Source organism: Bactrocera dorsalis, chromosome 1 (genome assembly GCF_023373825.1).
Source record: "Bactrocera dorsalis isolate Fly_Bdor chromosome 1, ASM2337382v1, whole genome shotgun sequence".
In the NCBI taxonomy this organism is placed as follows: domain Eukaryota; kingdom Metazoa; phylum Arthropoda; class Insecta; order Diptera; family Tephritidae; genus Bactrocera; species Bactrocera dorsalis.
Window position 1 is genome coordinate 38,083,572 of NC_064303.1, and position 24,380 is coordinate 38,107,951.

At 35.3% G+C, this 24,380-nt stretch overlaps 1 protein-coding gene and 1 long non-coding RNA gene across 2 annotated transcripts; both read left to right on the forward strand.

Annotated features, from left to right (window-relative positions):
- Positions 1–2,132: 2,132 nt before the first annotated feature.
- Positions 2,133–9,635, forward strand: LOC125777489 (uncharacterized). Its single transcript, XM_049452582.1, has 3 exons — positions 2,133–2,673; positions 2,994–8,310; positions 9,016–9,635. The coding sequence occupies exons 2-3, from the start codon at positions 3,702–3,704 to the stop codon at positions 9,633–9,635; spliced, it is 5,229 nt and encodes a 1,742-aa protein (XP_049308539.1). The 5' UTR covers positions 2,133–2,673; positions 2,994–3,701.
- Positions 9,636–9,941: 306 nt separating this feature from the next.
- On the forward strand, positions 9,942–10,608 carry LOC125775713 (uncharacterized). The gene is made up of 2 exons (XR_007421320.1): positions 9,942–10,079; positions 10,155–10,608. It is a non-coding gene; the product is annotated as an uncharacterized LOC125775713 (long non-coding RNA).
- The last annotated feature ends 13,772 nt before the right edge of the window (positions 10,609–24,380 follow it).

Sequence of the window (24,380 nt, forward strand, 5' to 3'; positions counted from 1 at the left end):
AAAACGAGACAATTTAATTTTGCAATTAAAAATTTGATCACCTTTATTTCAAAATAAAGGGCCACCGCAAAATCCCAAAATCCCTTATTCACTTTGAATAGGTATATGTCTGAGCATATATTAAGATATGTATATTAAGGTGGGCCAAAAATTAGTTTATATTTTATTTTTCGTAGTTACCATGAAAATCTCATTCAACATGACTAAAAACAAGTCCTGGTAAAATCTGAGCTCTTTATATTAATATTAAGAGGTGCCTCATCGACATTTTCGATTTCCCATATAAATTACATGGAAAAAAAATCATTTTTTTTGTGGTGGTTATTGTGCGGAGATTTCAATGTGCACGCGATGGCGGCCAGTAGCGATGGTAAACTCGATTCCGATACTACTCGAGAATCGAGTTTTCTCGTTAAATAATCGATTTTTAAAAATCGATCTTCAGTAGTCGAAGTGGATTAAGAATCGGTTCTTGACATTCGAAAAATCGATTATTTAACGAGAAAACTCGATTCTCGAGTAGTATCGGAATCGAGTTTACCATCCCTACTGGCCGCCATCGCGTGCACATTAAAACCTCCGCACAATAACCACCACAAAAAAAAATGATTTTTTTTCCATGTAATTTATATGGGAAATCGAAAATGTCGATGAGGCACCTCTTAATATTAATATAAAGAGCTCAGATTTTACCAGGACTTGTTTTTAGTCATGTTGAATGAGATTTTCATGGTAACTACGAAAAATAAAATATAAACTAATTTTTGGCCCACCTTAACGTATATACATATATATGTATGTATATGTTTGTATATTAAATACAAGGCAATACAATAAATCAATGTAACATATGTAAAGTGAAAAGGGAGAGCCAAGAACTGAAAGTGAACTTGTTTTTTATGTTTGCCTTTTTTTTTTGCACTGCTTTCAGTAAATCGCACTCGTTACCTGGTGCGTCGGCTGTTTGCCGGCGCTTACGTCCCTTTTGCAGAGAATGCAGCGGCAGCTCATTCCCACGACGGCAGCGGTTTGATGGAAGCGGCGACGATGGTAGCAGCGGCTTGATGGCAGCAGCGACGATGGCAGCAGCGGTGTGATGGTAGCAGCGACGTTGTGGCAGCAGCGAAGTGATGTTGTAGAAACTGGACACTTTGCGGTATAATCTTGCGGAGTTTTGTAGCGGCACTGGAAGCGGTAACTTTTAGTGGTACGGCACAAAAAGCGGTAGATATTAGCGGCACTTCACTGTCTAGCTTTTTTTTTTTTTAATTAGCGTTAGACCGGCACTTTTAATTTTAATAATTATTACTATTTTTTCACGGTACTTTCATGCGCAACTGTTTCAAACGCTTTGGTGGAATTTTTTGTGAACCACTGTACCTACCGTTTCCCAGTTTCCTTACACTTTCAGTTAAGCACTTCAGCACGCACTTGTACATACATATGTATGTACGTTCTAATATGGTAAGTAAGCGGGAGTTAGTACAAATGTAAATTAATAGATTGTTTTGTTTTCGAGTAACCACGGGCAACTGCCTGTGGTCGACTGCCGTTTTCTTTATTATCTTTTTCTTAAATACAATATTTTGCTTAAGCCTAGATACAAATATTAATCTTACTTTCTAGGAAGTATATCTACAATCCACTTGAGATAGGACATATGTAGGACATATGTTACAAGTGGAAAGATACGTCTTACAATCTATGATTTACATTCTTGGACCACCTAAGGCGGACAGTATTATCAAAGTACCATATGGGTTACATATTTTGTTCTAAACTAAATATCCAATCCACTTATGACGGACCATATGGGTCGTAAGTGTCATGTTACATATGAATGACAAATATAAGATATGTTCATGTAATATGAACTGGTGGTATTAACTCCCCCACCTCTAAATTGAAGCGTCCCGATTCAAATAGATATAGTATGTGAGGCTATAAACTAATTTATCAATTTAAACAGTACAATTTTGAAATCTTAATTTACTACTAATTATTTTTTTGATGGAAGTCTTTTTACATGTGACAACTTTTAGACTAAACATTTCTTTTTCTGTATATTGAAGGTAAAAGATTTAAGATTTGATATTAACTTTATGAATTATTCTATTCCTTTTTTGTATTTTAACTGTATTTCCTAAATCTTCTAATACTATTTGTTTTTTGTACTTGGGGTTTAATTTATTTCTTTCCCCATAAATTTTTTCATAAATAATATCTCCTTTTTTATAACTTTTCTGAAGCCTTTTCTTGTTATGATGCTCTAGCATTTTCTCTTGAGCATTTTGTAACACATTTTTCATATTATTATGAGGCTCTTTATTAAATAAAATGTTGCAAGGTTGTTTACCTGTTACAGAATGAATTGTTTTATTATACTTGTTCATACCAAATGAACACATCCCTGCATTGTCCTCCTAACTCGTCGAAATACGAATTAGAGGACAATGCAAAAAACACCCAACAGCGCCAATATAACAACGAAGAACCCAACAAAACACAATAAACCAAATCACCAAAGCGGACGGACATTCAGGCGCCAAGCAGCAGCAGTGTATCAGCAGTAACAACAACCACAACAGCAGTGTATCAGCAGCAACAACAACCACAGCAGCATCACAGTAGCAGAATCCAAAATCTCAACGCGGGAATAAATAACCACATCAGGTTTCACTTAATTTATTTATATTTATATATATATACATACCCACCCCTCAATTGTATACCCACAATTATATTTATTAACCCATATATGTACATACATATATTGTAATTACTTGAATATACACATCCGAATTGTTATCCAAACGCTAATAGTTTTTATTTTATTTGGCACACCGGCAAATACATCGTCGATAACCCCGACATTTTGGTCCTTCGAGCCGGATTTTCTGCCTATTAAAATAAACCCACTCAAATAATCATCGTTTGGATCAACAAATTTGCATATTTTCACCCACCCAATCAACCATATTTTGGATCATCAGGATTAACATTCACCCACCCAATCAACCACTTTGGATATTAACAAAACTCATCAATTATCACCATACGTGAAAAAAAAAATTGTAAGTACCAAACCCCAAATTTATTTAAAATATAATAATAATAAATTAGTGCAAATCGGAATAAAACGGCATACTATTGACACAAAAACAAAATTAATATTCTACTCAAAGTAAATCTTTTGCTTAACCGGTGTTAAGCACAAAGTATTTGCAAATTTTTTATTGCCATATTCCGCTTTGCACTTTACCCGTTCATATACATACATACGCACATATTATTTGAGAGCCAAATAGCGTTGCTTTGGCACCCACCCGTACATAAGCGTACATACATATGTTTTGTTGCATTACCCGCTCTGCTAACAACAAATTAACGTTGACTGCTAGTGCAGTAGGAGCAAGCAAAAAACAGACCCAGTAGGAAATTCAACAAGTGACCCAGTAGGAAAAAGTGCAAAACCCTGCAAATTTTATTTATCGATTTTTTTTATCGGAAGTTGAATAATTTCCAATAAACATTAACAATCGGACACAATCGAGATAAAAGCAAGGAAATTAATTTGAAATTTTTAAAATAAATAAATCACTATATAAAAAGTTTTTAAAATTTGTTTTCTTAAATTTTCGTAACTCTACGCGATTTATTTTTCTTGTTCAACCCGAAGATTAAATATATCTTACCCAACAATGGAAATGGAAGATTTCAAAATCACAACAACGGATTTAATTGAATTCGTGGAAGACCATCTTCAGACCCAAAGTGAAGATGAATCGGTCTATACCCTAGAAATTAAAAGGGTCGAACTAAATTCGCTCTATGAAAAAGCAAAGCGCTCATACGATGCGATCAGAAGAATTTCTCGCGAAAGTCATGAAACCATCGATTTCTTTAAAGTGAAAGAAAAATATCAAAAAAGTTATCGAATGTACCTCTCTTGCTTAGCTTCCATCAACGAAGATGTAGATGCGCGTAAAACACAAGTGTCAACCCAACCCATTAAGGAAAGGACTTCAGAAGCCACAATGATGGATTTCGCTCCTGCAGTTCACCTTCCACCATGCGACACCGACATCTTTTACGGAGATTACACAACTTGGCCCACCTTCAGGGATATGTTTACAGCCCTGTATATCCGTAACCCTAGGATTAGTAATGTTGAAAGACTCTTTCACCTTACTCAGAAGACCCGAGGAGAAGCAAGAGAGGTTATTCAAAACGCACCCCTAACAAATGATGGTTTCATACTCGCCTGGAAAAATTTAGTCGACCAATACGAAAATAAGAGGTTGCAGGTAAACACCCAATTAAAGACCCTTTTTAACCTACCCCAAGTAACTCAGGAAACAGGTTGTGCTATAAAAAGCTTACAACGTTCCGTTAATAACGTTTTAACTAATTTAAACAACCTTGAGATTGACACACAAAGCTGGGATCCGATATTAATATATCTTTGTAGTTCCAAACTACCTAAACAAACTCTCGAAACCTTTGAATATACCCTAGCAGACAATTCAGATATACCGACGTGGTCAAATTTCGACAATTTTTTAACCCACAAATACAAAACCCTCGAATCTGTTGGAAATTTCAAAGCTTCAGTAGCAAACTCACCCCAATTCCACACCGGTGCAGTTAAAAGAACAGTTGAAAAGAAATATAACACTTTTCATGCAAACGTGGCTGAAACGCCAATTGCTAGACCCTCTAACACCCAAAGGAATAATAATTTCAACTTTACTCCAAATAATATAGATACAGAAAGCTGTAAGCTCTGCAAAAAGCAGCACTCTATTCGAGAATGTCCCAAATTTCTCGCAATGAATGTAGAGTCACGTATCTCCACAATCAAAAAATATGGTTATTGCTATAACTGCTTGGCCATATCACACAGCTACAAGAACTGTGTGAGTAAATTCTCGTGTCGTAAGTGTCACAAAAAACACAATACTCTGATACACAGAGAATCCAGCTTTCGACCTGAATCCACTCCGGAAATACCAAACGTCACTAGTTCGAACCCTGAAAACAGTACCGCACTACCCACCCAAAGCACAAATACAAATCGGCAAGCCTACACAACAACTATACAGTCCACTAAATCATCAACCCAGGACCCACCCAACCCAAGTAGGAAGCAGATATTACTCGGTACTGCAATGGTTCAAATAGAACATAATGGCCAGCGATATTCCGCGAGAGCTCTTATTGATTCAGGATCGGAAGCCACATTTATATCTCGAAGACTTCAGAGAAGCTTGGATATACCCACCCACTCTGTATCAGCCCAAGTGACCGGACTAAACAATGCAGTTTCAGCAACACCAACGAACATTTGTGAAATCACGCTTTGCTCACCCTTAAATACAAGTTATAAGCTATCAGCACAGGCATTTATACTAAATAGCCTAACTGATAATTTACCCTCATACCCCATAGATCCAAAGCAGTGTCTTAAAAATCTTGGATTCACTTTAGCCGACACCCAATTTCACAAACCCAGACCCGTGGATATATTAATCGGCAGTGATATTTATCCAAGTATTTTACTCAATGGAGTAAAGAGGAACATACTAGGTTCACTCTTAGCTCAAGAGACAGAATTCGGATGGATATTGTCCGGACCCATAACTCAACCCTCCCAAAATTCCGCCATAGTATCATTTCACAATAAAGTGAATCCCGAGAGTCTTCTCACACGTTTTTGGGAGGTGGAGGAAATCCCAAAGGAATCCGTAGTTTCCAAATCGGACCAAATTTGTGAGGAAATTTTCCAAAAAACTACACGTCGTAATCCAGATGGGCGCTATATAGTAACCCTACCCTTCAAAGAACCCGACAATATTGATATCGGACAATCTAGACATATAGCGTTGGCCCAATTCCTCAGAAATGAACGAGCTTTACTTAAAAAACCCGAAGTGAAAGCAGAATACGACAAAGCAATCATGGAATATTTGGAACTCGGACAAATGAAGAAAATAGAATATGACCCTTCTGGAAAAGCGACCCAATATTATTTACCACACCACGCGGTCATTAAACCCGACCGTATAACCACGAAATTGCGTGTGGTATTTAATGCATCTTGCCCCACGTCAAATCACAAAAGCTTGAATGACGTCTTACATATCGGGCCTACTTTACAGAAAGATCTTGTTATTCTGATCACAAATTGGCGATTCTTCCAATTCGTTTTTAATGCAGATATTCAAAAAATGTACCGCCAAATACTCGTAGACCCTAAACACACTCGGTTCCAAAGGATATTATTTAGGAAGTCCCCGGAAGACACAATAGAAGACTTCGAATTGCAAACAGTCACGTTCGGCATAAATTGTGCGCCGTATTTAGCGATCCGTACCCTCATGAAGCTAGCCGATGATGTTGAAGAAACCCACCCATTAGCAGCCAAAATACTTCGCCAGGAAATGTATGTAGACGATGTTTTAGCTGGAACACATGACCTGACCACGGCAAAGTCAGCACGAGATGAACTCATTTCCGCTCTGAAGACCCCAGGATTCGCTCTGCGAAAATGGACCTCCAATGACCCACACATTCTGAAAGGACTTCCACAGGATCATCTTTTAGAGACAGAAACACTCAACCTTTCGGAACCCGAGAACACCAAAACCCTGGGCATTCGATGGAACTCCAAAAAGGATTCATTTTTCTTCCTCGTCAACCCAATGGAGAAAAAACCCGCATACACCAAACGTGAAGTTTTATCAGCCATAGCAAAATTGTTTGACCCAGCCGGTTGGCTTAGTCCAATAATAATCACGGCAAAAATAATTATGCAACAAATATGGCTGGATAAAACTGACTGGGATGAAAGCCTGAAACCCCTCACCCTTCATCGATGGAACAGCTTCGTAAAGGATTACGACAACATCAACAAAATTGAAATACCCAGGTGGACCCATTTTAACCCAACAGCCACCATTGAATTCCACGGTTTCTCTGATGCTTCAGAAAAAGCATATGCCGCGACACTTTATATAAGGGTTTCAATTGGAGACAAAATATGGACAACTCTCTTAGTGTCAAAAACAAGAGTTGCTCCCATTAAAACCGTATCCCTACCCAGATTGGAACTCTGCGGAGCGGTTCTACTGGCTAACCTTTTTAACTCTACCCTACCCCAACTACACCTAACCCAATATAAAAATTATTTTTGGACTGATTCAACCATAGTTCTCGCTTGGTTAAACAAACCACCCTGTTCATGGAACACTTTCGTTTCACATCGAGTAGCTGCAATCACCGAGAAAGTGGGAGTCGATAATTGGAACCATGTGGAAAGCCAAGACAATCCCGCAGACTTAGCAAGCCGAGGATGTACACCCACCGATCTATTTGATTACAACCTCTGGTGGCATGGACCCCAATGGCTACAACACGAAAAGGAGCATTTTCCAGCATCGGAGAAAACATACAACACTACCGTGGAATTTAAACCCGTTAAGACGTTTGCGATAACCACCCAAGAGGATATACTCGAAAGGTTTTCCTCATTCCCCAGAGCAATTCGCGTTATCGCTTACCTATTCAGGTTTTGCGCAAATGCCTCACCAAGGAGACGAGAAACTGTTTACGCAAACCACGAAATAACCCCGGAAGAGTTCAAAACAACCCGAATGAAGTTAATCATTCACACCCAAAAAACACATTTCAGAGAAGAATATGATGCCTTGACCCGTAAAACCCAAATACACAAGAAAAGTTCATTGTTGACTTTAAATCCGTTCATTGACCCTAAAGGAGTTATGCGAAGTGACGGAAGATTAACCAATTCCGCAGCACTATCATATAATGAGCGTCACCCTATCTTATTACCCTATAATAGTCGTTTGTCAAAACTACTAACTCAATTCACCCATACAGTAGCGTTACACGGCGGAAATCAGCTAGTCTTACGACTTATGCGTTCAGAATTTTGGATACCGAAGCTGAAAACCCTCATCAAGTCTATCATTCATCAGTGCAAAACTTGCGTTTTGCACAAAAATCGCAACACTACTCAGATTATGGCAGCACTACCCGCCGAACGTACCACCTTAACCCGTGCATTCGCAACAACAGGAGTCGATTTCGCCGGTCCCTACGACATTAAAAATTACACCGGCAGAGCATGTCTGATCACAAAAGGTTACGTATGCGTATTTGTATGTTTTGCAACCAAGGCAATACATCTAGAGCCAGTAAGTGATCTCACCACAAACGCATTCATGGCCGCATTCGCACGTTTCTTTTCCAGGCGCGGATGTCCCGCCGATCTCTATTCGGACAATGGTACTAATTTCGTTGGAGCGTCTAAACTTTTAATTAAAGATCGGCGAGAATTCATGAAGTCATTGAAAACTCAATTAACAACTAGTGAATCGCACCAAAACATCAACTGGCACTTTAACCCTCCAGGAGCTCCACACATGGGTGGACTCTGGGAAGCAGGAGTGAAAAGTTTAAAGAGCCACTTGAAAAAGGTGTCTCAGAACCAGAAATTCACTTTCGAAGAACTAGCTACCCTTTTAACCCGAATCGAAAGTTGCTTGAATTCTCGCCCTTTAAGCCCATTAAGTGAAGACCCAACAAATTTAGAACCTTTAACTCCAGGCCATTTCTTAATAGGTACCCCTTTATTAATCCCAGCTGAACCCAACTTAGAAGATGCACATCTAAGCTTCGCACAAAGATGGCAGAAGCTGAAGATACTCCATCAACACTTTTGCAAACGATGGAAAGAAGAGTATCTGAAAGAACTGCACAAAAGATACAAGTGGAAATACCCTCAGCGCAATATAGACGTCAACGATATGGTAGTCTTACGTCAAGAAACACTACCCCCAAATGAGTGGAGACTTGGTCGCATCGAAAAAACGTATCTCGGTGCAGACAATAAAGCAAGAGTAGTTGACATACGTACCTCTCAGGGAACAATTACCCGCCCAATAACCAAAATAGTCATTTTACCAAATAATTAATCTTATTTTCTTATAGTGATATGGCCCCTCAAACTAGTACGAAGCCAATATGCAGCCGCCAAAGCAGCCCCACATTCACTGTGCGATCACTCAGCGCGACCCGTAGCATCAGCCCACTCTCCGACGAAGGAACCCTGGCAAGACGCCTACGTCGCTTTAAAGCGACCCTTTCCCCCATTCCAGAGGAGCGAGGAAATACCCATCGCACGGCCCGACGTACTATCAGCCTTTCTCCTATTCCAGAAGAACGAGGAAGCACCCATCGCACGGCCCGGCGCACTATCAGCCGTGCAGCAAAACGAACACACAAGCACGTCGCCTGTGGATTGTGCAAAAAGGATCATAGACTGGTCACATGTTCCAAATTTACTGAAAAGAACATCAACGAAAAGTATAACGCAGTCATTAAGTATAAGTACTGCGTCAATTGCTTGGCCAGATCGCACTCCACCCAAAAGTGCACAAGTACAAAACGATGTGCCACATGTAATGGGGAACACCATTCAACCCTACATGGACACCCCAGGTTGTTCTGCAAGGAGCCAGAAAAAACATCAAAGAGCAAAGAGAGATTGCATAAACAAAACGACCTACCCACGTTACTGGCCAAGCCGACCCTCATACCAACAGTCATGATAAAAATTAAACATGATGGCAAATGGAATAAAATACGAGCCATAATCAACCCGACCCGAAAAGTGACTGTAATTGCCTCAGAACTGGTACAGAGATTGAGGTTACCGAAAACGTACCTCGACTCGCATCGTATATGCAAAGTCGTCATAGGATCATTAACTGATTCCGACTGGCATGTCGAAGTTAACTGCCTATTGACGCATGATTTACCGACCCGACCCTATAATCGTGACTTAAGTGGCGAAATCATTAAGAAGTTCGACCACTTAGTCCTAGCCGACCCTACATTTTGGAAGAACGACAAAATCATGTTGGAACTAGGAGCTGACATCTACCCAAGAGTAATGAAACCCGGCATATTCAACCCCGATAACAGCACCGTGATCGCACAAAACACCGCACTCGGTTGGACTTTAACCGGTGCTTGTGCGATTTAAACCCCAAGTATACCTCCAACCCGTTGATAATAATACTCATTTACCCAAATCAAAATAGATCTAAAAATCTTTTTATTCGCAGACACTGCAAGGCGGCCGGGATGTTCATACCAAATGAACACATCCCTGCATTGTCCTCCTAACTCGTCGAAATACGAATTAGAGGACAATGCAAAAAACACCCAACAGCGCCAATATAACAACGAAGAACCCAACAAAACATAATAAACCAAATCACCAAAGCGGACGGACATTCAGGCGCCAAGCAGCAGCAGTGTATCAGCAGTAATAACAACCACAACAGCAGTGTATCAGCAGCAACAACAACCACAGCAGCATCACAGTAGCAGAATCCAAAATCTCAACGCGGGAATAAATAACCACATCAGGTTTCACTTAATTTATTCATATTTATATATATATACATACCCACCCCTCAATTGTATACCCACAATTATATTTATTAACCCATATATGTACATACATATATTGTAATTACTTGAATATACAACTCCGAATTGTTATCCAAACGCTAATAGTTTTTATTTTATTTGGCACGCCGGCAAATACATCGTCGATAACCCCGACAATACTGTTGAACTGCTCTCATAATTGATTCAAAATTACTAATTAAGTTGTGTTCTTGCTTTAAACATCTGGAGATTTCAATCAGTGTTGAATGAACTCTTTCTAAAGGGTGATTTTTTAAGAGCTTGATAACTTTTTAAAAAAAAAAAACGCATAAAATTTGCAAAATCTCATCGGTTCTTTATTTGAAACGTTAGATTGGTTCATGACATTTACTTTTTGAAGATAATTTCATTTAAATGTTGACCGCGGCTGCGTCTTAGGTGGTCCATTCGGAAAGTCCAATTTTGGGCAACTTTTTCGAGCATTTCGGCCGGAATAGCCCGAATTTCTTCGGAAATGTTGTCTTCCAAAGCTGGAATAGTTGCTGGCTTATTTCTGTAGACTTTAGACTTGACGTAGCCCCACAAAAAATAGTCTAAAGGCGTTAAATCGCATGATCTTGGTGGCCAACTTACGGGTCCATTTCTTGAGATGAATTGTTGTCCGAAGTTTTCCCTCAAAATGGCCATAGAATCGCGAGCTGTGTGGCATGTAGCGCCATCTTGTTGAAACCACATGTCAACCAAGTTCAGTTCTTCCATTTTTGGCAACAAAAAGTTTGTTAGCATCGAACGATAGCGATCGCCATTCACCGTAACGTTGCGTCCAACAGCATCTTTGAAAAAATACGGTCCAATGATTCCACCAGCGTACAAACCACACCAAACAGTGCATTTTTCGGGATGCATGGGCAGTTCTTGAACGGCTTCTGGTTGCTCTTCACCCCAAATGCGGCAATTTTGCTTATTTACGTAGCCATTCAACCAGAAATGAGCCTCATCGCTGAACAAAATTTGTCGATAAAAACACATTTCGAACCGAACACTGATTTTGGTAATAAAATTCAATGATTTGCAAGCGTTGCTCGTTAGTAAGTCTATTCATGATGAAATGTCAAAGCATACTGAGCATCTTTCTCTTTGACACCATGTCTGAAATCCCACGTGATCTGTCAAATACTAATGCATGAAAATCCTAACCTCAAAAAAATCACCCGTTATTTGGCCATTACTTGTGCTGTGGCGTGGTGTACAATAATAAATTTGCACATTAATCCTTTCCATTAAAGACTTGAACTGTATCGTACTTAAGCCTGGTTCATTATCAATAACTATACTTTTAACATTTGGAAATGTTTGTAACAGTTCCAAAACTTTTTCTTCTAAATTTGATTTGTCTTCTATATATTTTACGATTAGAAATTTGGAATATGAATCTATACATGTAAGAAATTTAAGCTTTTGTGCGAAAAAAATGTCTATATGGAGTTGTTCTCCCTCTTTTTTTGATATTGGTGCTTCCCCTATTGGAATTAGTTTCGGATGTCTTTCATATTTATTTCTATTACATATGCTACAATTTTTTGCATACTGTTTAAATTGTTTTATCATTAAAGGCCAATAATATTGCTGCCTAATTTGTGCCAAATTTTCCCTATAATTTCTATGCGCTCTATTATGTGTTTGCTCGATTATCGATCTTTGATCTTCTTTATTGCATATATCATTAGGGAATAGTTTAGTATATAGAAATTTTATCTTGGGAAATGTCTCCTTCAAAATGTTTTTTATTGCATATAGCACTTCAGGTGTGCAAAATATTCCTGTAACTACTTTTGGATTCATATATTCTTTTAAAATACCAATTATATTTTCTGGTCTGTCATATTCAATTAAAAAACGTTTTTTATTAAAAGAAGAAATAGTCTCTAAGACAGTAATTCTTGCTCCATTATCGATTACTATCTGTTGCTTAAAATGATTCAAAGGTTTTTTTGTTTCATAAATTTGGTACTCATCGCTACTTTCTGCAGAATGTTGGGTTTCTATTAGTGAATCACTTGAGTCACTCGACTCACATGAACTAGTTAAATTATTTAATACTTGTCTTGACAATGCGTCAGCAACTTCATTAGAAATTTCCACATTATTTATTTTTAAAGTGTTGTGAGCATTTGCTTCATTAATTTTTCTATCCTTAGTATCATTTTTGCTAATATTATCATTGACGGGTGCCTCCGGACTTTTTTGTCCCAAGGGGTTTAGTATAATTGAATCATTGGGAAAATTTATTTTCTCTGTTTTATTATTCCCATATATCAATTTTCTATTCGGAATATCAATTGTCGCTCCGATTTTATTTAGGAAATTAATTCCAATTAAAAGATCGCTCTCTAAATTGTTAATTTCATAAAAACGTTCCTGTATACCAAACAGATTGATATTATGAAAATATTTTATTATAGTCGAACCATGAATGGTTCTAACCTTCTTCTTAATTACTAAAAGGTTTTTATTATTATAAATTCCGGCCCGTATATATGAGCTGGTTGCTCCCGTATCTATGAGAATTCTAAAGATTTGCCCAGTTTTTGTATCGGTTTTAATAACATACGGCAAATCGGAATTTACCCTTAAAAAATGGTTCTCACCAATATTATTGATTCTTTCAATTTTTGGTTGAGGTTGTGTGCTTATTTGTGCACTTTCAAATGACCTTTTTGGTATATTTGTTGGCTGATAATTTGTCTGCCAATTATTTCTGTTACTATGTGGTTGGTTTCTTTGCACATTATTGGGTTTCTTTGTTAATTGGATTGATTGATCCCCTTCCATAGGTTCTGGGTGATTGGCATACATTTGGTATGAATTATTATTTGTTTGGGGGTACCTTAAGTTATTCTGAAAATTCGAATATCTTCGGTTAGCTTGAGGCTGGTTTCGTAAACCAATTTCATGATTGTTTTTAGAAAATTGCAAAGCAAATTGCGATCGTATTTGATTTGAATGAAGTTCTTGTGCTTTAGCAAGAGCATTTGGCAAATCGGTAGGTGTTAATGCAAATAATATTTGGTTTAGAGGGTAATTTAAACCAGTTATAAAAGTTCTTAACGCGGTTTCTCGATTCTTGATATTTAATTGTTTTGTAATATCTGAATTGGTGCCGTGCGTCATTATAGTTTTATTTATTAGTAATGTCAATTTCTGATTGACTTCATTATAATAATCAATTAAGGATGTCGATCCTTGTCTCATAACGCTCATCTCTTGATCAATTACGTGAATTGGTCGTCTGTCGGCGTAAGCAAAATCTAATCTTGCAAATATTGCTTCTAAATTCAAAACTGTGCCATGATTAGTTAACATATCATTGGCATTACCTACAATCTTATTTCGGAGGATAGTTAGTGCTCCAAAATACCTTCTGCTACCTTCAATATATAGGCTCATCGAATTTTTTGCAGCTTCTCTCCAGCTGACATAAGATTTACCGGAAAATTCTGGCAAAGACTTTATTATGTCTAAATTTTCGTCACATGTTATGGAACCGTTAATTCTGTGAGTTTCATACTCAGTTACATGTGACGCATCCGTTAGAATTTTAATTCTATTACTCAACTGAGCTATCTCAGTTCTAAAGTTTGCGGTTTGTGTAGCTATTAATCTAGCTATATCGTCTACAGTAAAATTATTCACTGCCATTTTGAAAAATTATAAAATTATCTTGATCTCTTAAAAATTCTTTATTCCTAGCGCCTCTCTTTTATGATCGTTATTTTTCGGGTTTGCCCTTTTTTATATACTATATGTATTTGTGAGTTTCATGAAGCAAATTAATACTCACAATAAACAATTTTTGTACTTAATTTAATTAATAAATACATATGTATAAGCCTTACTTACAACTAATTTTATGTTGCTGCTTCTACTGCTGCTGTTGTTACTGTTGCTATTGCTGCTGTTGCTGTTGTTGTTGTTACTACTGTTGCGGCTCTTGTTGACTTTGCTGCTGCTGTTGCTTTTTAAGTCGAATTTGGGCGGTTGGTTGTGCAATGGTCGTCGTTGGCGGCCATGTGCGAGGTTTAGATTAAAGAAGTTTTTTTTTTGTGAAATTTCTGATTTACAGAAATTTTTTTATTTATTTATTTTTATGAAAGGTTTTTCTATGTGGATAGTTTATAGATCCACGCACTTAATTTTCTTTGTTTGTAATTTTCAAAAATTTTCACTTTCAGTTTTTGGTTTTTAAATTCAGATTTTGAAATCACTTTGTATTTTTGTAGTTTTTTGTTTCTCAATTTTATTTTATTTTTTTTTCAATTGCTGTAACACGGACGTTAGCTTGTTTTTCGCTCGTAATCCGTATAGACGTGGCGCGTTTTTTATTTATTTGTTTTTATGAAAGGTTTTTCTATGTGGATAGTTTATAGATCCACACACTAAATTTTCTTTGTTTGTAATTTTCAAAAATTTTCACTTTCAGTTTTTGGTTTTTATATTCAGATTTTGAAATCACTTTGTATTTTTGTAGTTTTTTGTTTCTCAATTTTATTTTATTTTTTTCAATTGCTGTAACGCGTACGTTAGCTTGTTTTTCGCTCGTAGTCCGTATAGATGTGGCGCGTTCGATAGGCAGTTGGCAAACACTCGAATTTTCTTTCAATTGTGGCGCTGAGATTTTTTCTTATGTCTCTTGGTGATTTTTATTTTGCCGTTAATTGCTTTGCGCTTTTTTTTGTTTTTTTTTTGTTTTTGGTCCAACAGGAGTTTACGTGTCTCCTGGCAGGATCGCCAATTAATAGATTGTTTTGTTTTCGAGTAACCACGGGCAACTGCCTGTGGTCGACTGCCGTTTTCTTTATTATCTTTTTCTTAAATACAATATTTTGCTTAAGCCTAGATACAAATATTAATCTTACATTCTAGGAAGTATATCTACAATCCACTTGAGATAGGACATACGTAGGACATATGTTACAAGTGGAAAGATACAGTGGGGAGTAAAACCGTCAACATGTTTACTGAATGCGACTAAAGATCCTTATAACTTTTTTTCTACTAGCAGTATCGGCAACATTCATACACCAAAATAAAGATAATAATTCAATTTATTAAAAATAGAAAACAGAACAGCTTTTATATTATTCTTGAACTAGTACTTTTTCATAGACCTTTAATTTTTCTTACGCTTTTTATGCGTCTGGGCATAATTTCAACCAAGTTTTCAATAACTGAGTGGGGTATACTTCTCCACGACGTCTGTATCCGACTCCACAGTTCGTCCATATTGGAAGGTGGATTTCGATACTTAGCCCGCTGCTGCTTAACGTATGCCCACAGATTTTCTATCGGGTTAAGGTCGGGACTTTGTACTGGCCATTTTAAAGTTTTAAAACTTTGGTTTTGGAGCCATTCTTGGACAATTTTCGCCGTATGTTTCGGGTCGCCATCTTGTTGGAAAATTTTTTCCTCCGCTGGATAGGCACATTCGTCCACGAAGTCAGGCAATTGTGAATTTAGAATATGCAGATATATCTCCTTATTCATTATTCCACTTATTCTAAACAAAAGACCAATATAACATCACGTGAAGCAACCCCAAATCATCAAACTTCCCCCACCGAATTTGGCAGTTTGCTTTACCTGTCCACGCTGAAGCTTTTCTTGCGGACGATGCCAAAAATATACCTTACCATCAGATTTATACCTGTTAATTTTCGTCTCATCTGACCATATAACCCTTTTCCAGTCCTCAATCGTCCAATCTTTCCGTTAAGTCTAGCTTTAACATTTCTGTCAGATAAAGCAGGTTTTTTGTTTAACCGCAGCAACCATACCAATTTTATTTAAACTGCGTCGAACTGTCCATGTTCTCGCTTGAAGTTCTAACTTAGCAGCAGCTTCTCGAAGAGTCCTACATTCATTTTTGCGCAATAATCGCTCAACAGCACGGGCATCACCATCGGTAAGCTTCCGCGGGCGGCCTCCAGCATTTACAACTTGGACAATATTTTGTCTTTTATTCACATTTATTACCTTTTGTCGACTTATATTTAACTTTTTGACAATTTTCCTAGTGAATAGCCGTTTTTAATTAAAACAATAACTTTGTCTTCGACGTCTCGCAGTAACTTTCGCATTTTTTTTTTGGTTCACAAAAAGCCCCTTGGAAAAATTTTTAGTAATCGCCACGACAGAGAAAACGTTAGTAATATAAATTGTTAATTCCGTCTCCGCTCAGAACTTCGATTAAATTACCTAACCCAGCCATTCCGGTAAATATAGCGGGACTTTTATGGCATACTTATGCAGTGGTGCAAAACTGTCAAAATGACTTGCAAATGGAATTTATCGCACATTTTCGTTCAAGAATAAATAAAAGCTGTTCTGTTTTCTATTTTTAATAAATTGAATTATTATCTTTATTTTGGTGTATGAATGTTGCCGATACTGCTAGTAGAAAAAAAGTTATAAGTATCTTTAGTCGCATTCAGTAAACATGTTGACGGTTTTGCTCCCCACTGTACGTCTTACAATCTATGATTTACATTCTTGGACCACCTAAGGCGGACAGTATTATCAAAGTACCATATGGGTTACATATTTTGTTCTAAACTAAATATCCAATCCACTTATGACGGACCATATGGGTCGTAAGTGTCATGTTACATATGAATGACAAATATAAGATATGTTCATGTAATATGAACTGGTGGTATTAACTTGTATGAATATATGTATGTATTTATGTATATGGTTTTTATGTATATTCTATTTATTGCAGGTTCCCTTTTTTTTCAATTTCCTTTGTTTCGTTTGTAACTATTTGCTGCTGTACATATCACTTCACTCACTGTATATAGGGATCACTCCACTTTTAAAGTCGCACCTTCACTTTAACGTAAGTATGTAGGTAAGTATCACTTTAGTTTTGTGTTTTATGTTTTATAATTATTTTTCCTTTATTTAGGAAGTGACTGCACAACTGTCACTTCCACTATATTGGTTATGTACATACATAGGTATGTATCTACATGTATTTTTAGTTAACTATGTATTTTTATTTCTTTGTTTTTTTTTTTGTTTTTGTTTCAGGTTTAATTTTTTTTTGTTTAATGTGTTTAAATATACAACACGAGTGTTATATGTACATATATATTTTTTTTAATTTTGGTCACCACTTTCACTTCGCCGAAAGCCGAACACCGAAAACCGAGATTGACAGGCAATTAGAAACGATATGGTTATTAAAACCGAAAACGAAAGTTAAATAAAATATTCTTAGTTCACGCACTAAATCCCTGCTCGGGCGCCATGAAAATTCTCAAGCGTTTTTGAGAAGCGATAATAAAAACTTGGGAATGCGCGAATAAAATTAATAAGCCTAATTGCCTGTCACGATAATTAAATGCGATAAGAAATGAAGACGCGTGCGTTCGGTTCGATAGTTCAAATACAATGATTCTTTATTTTAGTTAATCTAATTGCTAAGCCTAACTTAAAACTAACGGCTTAAAGTAGTGGTAATATAAATATGTATTAAAAAGGGGTAAATCTAACCATCTTCAACTTTTCGTTCAATATTGGAATAGATTATGGTAAGTATTAAGGTAAGTAGTAGATTAGTAGTATGAATGCATAATTAAGGTAAGTATACAATAATTTAAATAATTCAATATTTTATAATTTTTTATAATTCATTTTTCTTAATTTTAATTTCAGGTTTAAATATAAATATATATCTTGTCGCTTGACGCAACAAGTTCTTAATTGTAACGGGAAGGTCCTCTATGATCTATATTTTATATAGATTTTTGTTTTATGGGCACATTTGTACTGAAAAGCTTCCCAAGGGAGTCATTAGAAAAGTCTTATCGAATAATGAAATTATGGTACCTAATGTTAATGTATCGTTTACCATATTAATAGGAGTATACATATGTGGTGTCGCGTGTAGGATAAACACAACTATGTTATTGAACACGACTATGTTAATGAAAACGACTATGTTACTGAACGCGACGAAGAGAAAAATACAACCATAGACTGGAACAAAAAACTCAACGAAGCGTTCAGACGCTTGCTTTGAGTTCTTAGAAGCGTTATAACGCTAAGGGTTAAAAAAGATTCATTCGAGAACGGACAGCCAAACGAAAAACAACCCGTCTGTATAAAATCATAAAAGTGAAATAATTTGTAATATCTAAAATTTATACAATAGTTAAATAAAATCCGTTACCTCCTACATATATACTTTATGTTTGTACAGTAATTTTGGAATTTATTAAGAATTACTAAATTAAATTCAATTGATTTTTCTTTGTTACTTCGTTTGTAGAAATCTATATGAAAACTATAAAATTATAGTAAGTAAATAGTTTTGTAAGCAAAGAAATTAATTAAATTTTCTATCTGAAAAAAAGTTTAAAGTTGGATCTCACAATTACATTATATGATTATAATGATTATTAGATTGAAGATAAGTTTCTTTTTTAGAAACTAATTTCTTAAACCATCCTGGTGTTGAAAGATGTGATGATTTAATTCTTATTACAAATTTTCTCATGTTAATTTCAAAAGTAATGCCAGTATGCTGAAGAATAGCGCTTAGGAAATCGCAACGATAAAACTTAATCAGTAGAATAAAAATTCAAAAAGTACTTACGCAAACCGATTTTCTGAATCAGAAAGTAAACTTCCACATTTCATAATACTCCTTTCGAATAGCTTTACATATGCTTGTTCATAGTTGCGTGGCTGCAAGCACACTTGGCCTAAAAATAATTCGATATTTTATTCATGACATGTTCGCTTTAAACAAAGTTTTCTTAGCTCAAAAAGTCAATGTAAAGTCGTAAAAAGAGAATAAGACTTAAACCAAGGAATAAGTAAAAATATTTACATACAACTTTTGTTTTCGTTTGTTAGTTATAGTTATATAGACGTTTAGGTGGTAAGTAAGTTTTTATATATATAATAATAATAATAACCGCGACGTGTGAATATAAAGAAATGTTTCTTGAACCTTAACGCTTATATTTGCACTGTTATGGTTCACATGGCGAGCATTGAACTCAACAATATTACAAAATTACAGGAACCATCTTTCGGTCTTCGGTAATTTGTAATTAAAAATTTATTTGAGAGAAAACTTGTGACTTTGTTTTTGCAACTAGAATTATTTTAAACAAGAAAAAAACGTTAACTTTGGCTGCACCGAAGCTAACATACTCTTCACAGGTGCATTTCTTTTAGTAACTATGCTATAGTAATCCGATCTGAACAATTTTTCGGAGATTATGTTATTACCACAATCAGTAGTCCATGTAAAATTTCGTGAAGATACATTGTCAAATGAGAAAGTTACAAGAATATTATACATACAAGAACCTGATTTCGATCGTTCAGTTTGTATGGCAGCTATATGTTACAGTGAATCCGAAATCGGCAGTTCCGACAAATGAGCAGATTCTTGAAAAGAAAATGCCGTTTGAAAAATTTCAAAACGATATCTTAAAAACTGAGGGACTAGTTCGTATTTATACAGACAGTCAGACGGACAGACGGACAGACAGATAAACGGACATGGCTAAATCGACTTAACTCAACACTGATCATTTATATATAAAGTTGACCAATAAAGTTTACATACACCTAGTTCTATTAAATGACGACACGTTTATTTGTTTTAAAATTAATAAATTTTGTGGTTTTTTTCTATTCATTTCAAGATATGTATATTTAACATTAAATAGGTATAGCATATCAAAATCTTTTTTTTTAAACAAATAAAAAAAATTAATGCTAAAGCTGAAAATGCGCCTAATTTATATCAAAAAAGTTAACGTACACCAATGATTATTTATATAATTTAAAAGTAATTACAATAGTTTTAGCTGGTTTTAGCCTATATTTTCCCTAGACGTCGACGTATGCTCTCCATTATTATTATATCCGGATATTTTGACCCACTAAGTCAATGATCCAGCTTTTTTGGCCTAATTTTGAAGAAATTCGATGTTTTCGAATACGGTTTTCCAAAAATTTCCAGATATTTTGAATAGGATTAATGTCTTGTGATTGCGGGTACCTATGGAGTTATTTTTATTTCCATAAAAACCCTGCATGTACAAGATACAATGTGTATTTTGGGTCGGTATCCTGTTGGAAATTTATTTTGCTGCTATTAACAGCCATAACATAATACTAGTTGCTTTATATAGCTTGGGGAGATGGTTATTTCTGTATTGAAAAATTTCCACAACCTGCCATTACCACAGATGTATAAAATAATAAAATTACTTAATATTTACAGGTATCTTCTACTTACTATATGTGTGTATGTACTATATAATATAAAAGTTGTCTTCAATTCGGAATTTCTCTCTGCTATACTATTACAAGGTTGCATCGTCAGTGTCGCTTGCTTGTTTGAACACCTAGTATAGTTTGTTCAACCCACTGCTATCAAACACCTTGCGAAGCGAACAATATTAAGTTCTCATCGTCAAACATACTGTATTCACATTGTACACCATGTCGTATGAGCAAAACAGAATTCATAAATCACTCTTGTGAATGCTCAGTACATTTGATGTATAAATCTAACTGCACATAACTTTTAAAGGTTTATTTTTATGAGCAAAACCTTCAGACCTATTTTGTAAATATTCCTTTCTAAAAGTTGTGGGATTAATTCTTTAATGAATATTTTCAAAAAATCCCAGTATATAATACTTGGTGCAAGAAGTATGATCTAGGCACGGTTTAAAATGAAAATAAACTGCTTGTTTAAGATTAAAGCTTACTTTTAAGGCATATGCTATAAGCTTTAGGTGAGGTTTGCAAATCGAAAAAATCAACTAAGACAAAAGTGGACATCTGAGGTGCTCAAGAGGTGTTTGAGTAACTTTTGAATATACTAGCAATAAGTTTGATAAAATGCAACATAATTAATATCTCAGTAAACTTCTATTTAAGCAGTTATATATATCGTCAATTAGTTCATATAAGAAAGGACTTTACTAGTATCATTTATATACACGACCTCTTTGTTTGCTGTTACCAGGAAAGGTTTGCGTTAAAAATGAAGCATTCAAACTCTAGCGTCTAGCGAAAGATGAAAACAAAAATAAAACTTAACATCACTAAAGTAAATATGATTAGAGAAAAAAAAATTTCATTGTGAAGACTAATTGTAAATAATTATTATTTATTTGTTTTAGATTATTATTGGAAAACAAAGCTCAATGAATAGAGAAATTGATTTTAATTTCAATGTTTTTATCCTTAATCAATTGAAGACATATTATTGGTCAACGACTTAACTTTTTCAAGTTGTAATAGGTGGGTAAATCTAAAATATCTACAATACTTAGGAAACATATTTTTAAAGTAGGTAGTAAAAATAAGAAATAACGTTAGGGTTGGCGGCTCCCAAGCTTTGCCATCTTTTACAGCTACATATCTTATAGCATAAAAGAGTATAAAAACACCTTTTTCATGATTTTGATTGGCCAGTTTTTGCTTTAGTAGTATGATCTAAATAATTTTTTCGGAGTTTGTACTGCTTGCTTACATAATAATTCGTTAAGATATATCCGCAAATTGAAAAATTCCAAAACAAGTGCTTTATTTCGATCGTTCAGCTTGTATAGCTGATAACGATATATTATAGTGGTCTAATATCAGTTACACCCAATAAGCAGATTCACAGGTAGAAAAGAACCCGAGCAAAATTTCAGATCGATGTATCGGAAACTGAGATCCTACCTCGCGTATATACATACAAATGGACAAAGGGACCGATAGTCGGAAATGGCAAAACCCTCTCAGATCGTCGTACTATTCATTTATATTTATGTATTTTACAAGGTAGAAGATTTTCAGGGCATAAAAAAGATTTCATATTAGTGGTTGCTGCAAACTAAAGAGGAAAAGCATTTACTGTCTCATATCTTCATCTGGTGAGTGTGAACTACTACTTAAATCACAGTCAACTACATTCTACTGAAAGTCTAAATCACGTTAACTGTCTACGGAACATCCGTCACAATCTCACCGCAGACGGTAAAACGACTACCACTACTTCCGCCATCTGCTTTCAATCAAATGGCAACAACATATAAACATCACACCAACGACTCGCAGTCAAAAGCCATATAACGGTGGCATTTACAGGCATTCGGCGAACGGATAAAGTAAAACGACTATTTCCTTTGTTTAGTCCTTCCAACGCTTCCAAGGTTATTACGATCAATAAATATAATATAACAGCTTACAGATTATCTACGAGTACATGTGCACAAGAACATATATGTATTTGCATGCCAGAAGCAACATTTCCCAATAGTTAACAGCTTGTTGTGGGCATACCTACCAGCTGCTGTTGTGGTTAAATTTTACTGCGTATCTATGTGTGGGAGCGTGAGAGACGTTGGTCAGCAGTGTGGGCAGCATGTGTGAGTACATGCTACCAACCAATTGCTGCTTGGTTATCATCGACACATGTTTAAATCGGGAAGCCTGCCGTCCTTTGGAAAAGTTCAGTCGACTGCTCAAAAAATCTTGCTGACTTTTCAAAGTAACCCTTAACTATCATACATGTAACAACAATTATTAGAAACTGACTACATTATGAGTAAAAAAGAAATATGAAACTCTAAATTTTTACACTGCCATTAAATATTGCACGTCTTTGTCTATTTTATAAAAATTCCTAACTCTACTTTCTATAAATTTTAACTTTATTTGATCCCGGATAGTATAACTTTAAAAATTGAATGTGAAATTCTTATTTCCTGTTCCTGTTTTTCTCTCTCAATAAACAAATATTCCAATTTATAAGTTTAGCTTTATACAAATTATTCATTTATATGTCAGTGTGGAACTTTCAGATTTATTTATTGCTTATGGAAGTGAACAATATTTATTTCAACCGAGAAAGTATCAAATTTCGTCTGCATTGGGTAATGCAAACGAGAAATGCATACAACTCACCGACCTAAAGTTCATTGTGCGCAAACCCTGATTTAGTTGGAAACCCTGAAAAAGTTATTCACACAAGGAATTTATGCGGCAATTATAATATTTCTACTACTATTTTCTACACTACAACTGATATTTTTTTTTAGATGGAAAACTAAAAGTTTAGGGGGCGTCTCGTCAAAAATAATCAATTTGGTAAATAACGGACACCCTATTGCCCACTCATCCACCTAATATCTAAGTGTAATATAAATATTCGACTTGTATACATATGCAAAATAATTTTTAATGTTTATAATATGAATATATTGTATATAATCTTACGAAGGCTTTCCATTATATTTCCATAACATTTAGTATAAACGCTTAACTAAAACTCCTAAATATAGACCAATACTTAAGTTGACATTTTTAGTTTTGATATTGGATAGTTGATTTGTATTGCTTAGTATAATTGTTGTTTTATTTTCAATGTAAGGTCAATTCAATTTATTTATACTTTTCGTTTTCAAATTAAATGTAACTAAGGTCTTACATTTAGCTATATATCGTTTATACATTTCCATATAATAAATGAGATATAATATTTATAAATATCCAAAAAATATACTTTCATTATGTTTTTTGCATGTTTGTACGAACGCTAATTAAAACTGTATACTTGACTTCACTTGTCATCAAAATGTGTCAGTGATTTTTTTGTAAAGAGCAGGTATGGTGTGAATTAAGGTGTCCGTTGTTTTCTAAGTTATATTTTTTTTTAAATTCCCCTAAAATTTCGGTTTTTGTCTTTAGAAAAGCGGATTCAATTTCAATCGTATTTAAATCATTTTACTTTTCCCATATATTTTTTGTATAGTATTTTATCTTCTTTTACACTAAAGTTTAGTCCTCAGCAAATAAATCGTGAG

Bases quoted from the DNA above. Each gene is read 5' to 3' on its own strand.
- LOC125777489 (XM_049452582.1), top strand. From the start codon at position 3,702: ATGGAAATGGAAGATTTCAAAATCACAACAACGGATTTAATTGAATTC. The intron at 8,311-9,015 runs GTACTAATTTCG...ATTTTCTTATAG, and splicing joins CGATCTCTATTCGGACAATG to TGATATGGCCCCTCAAACTA.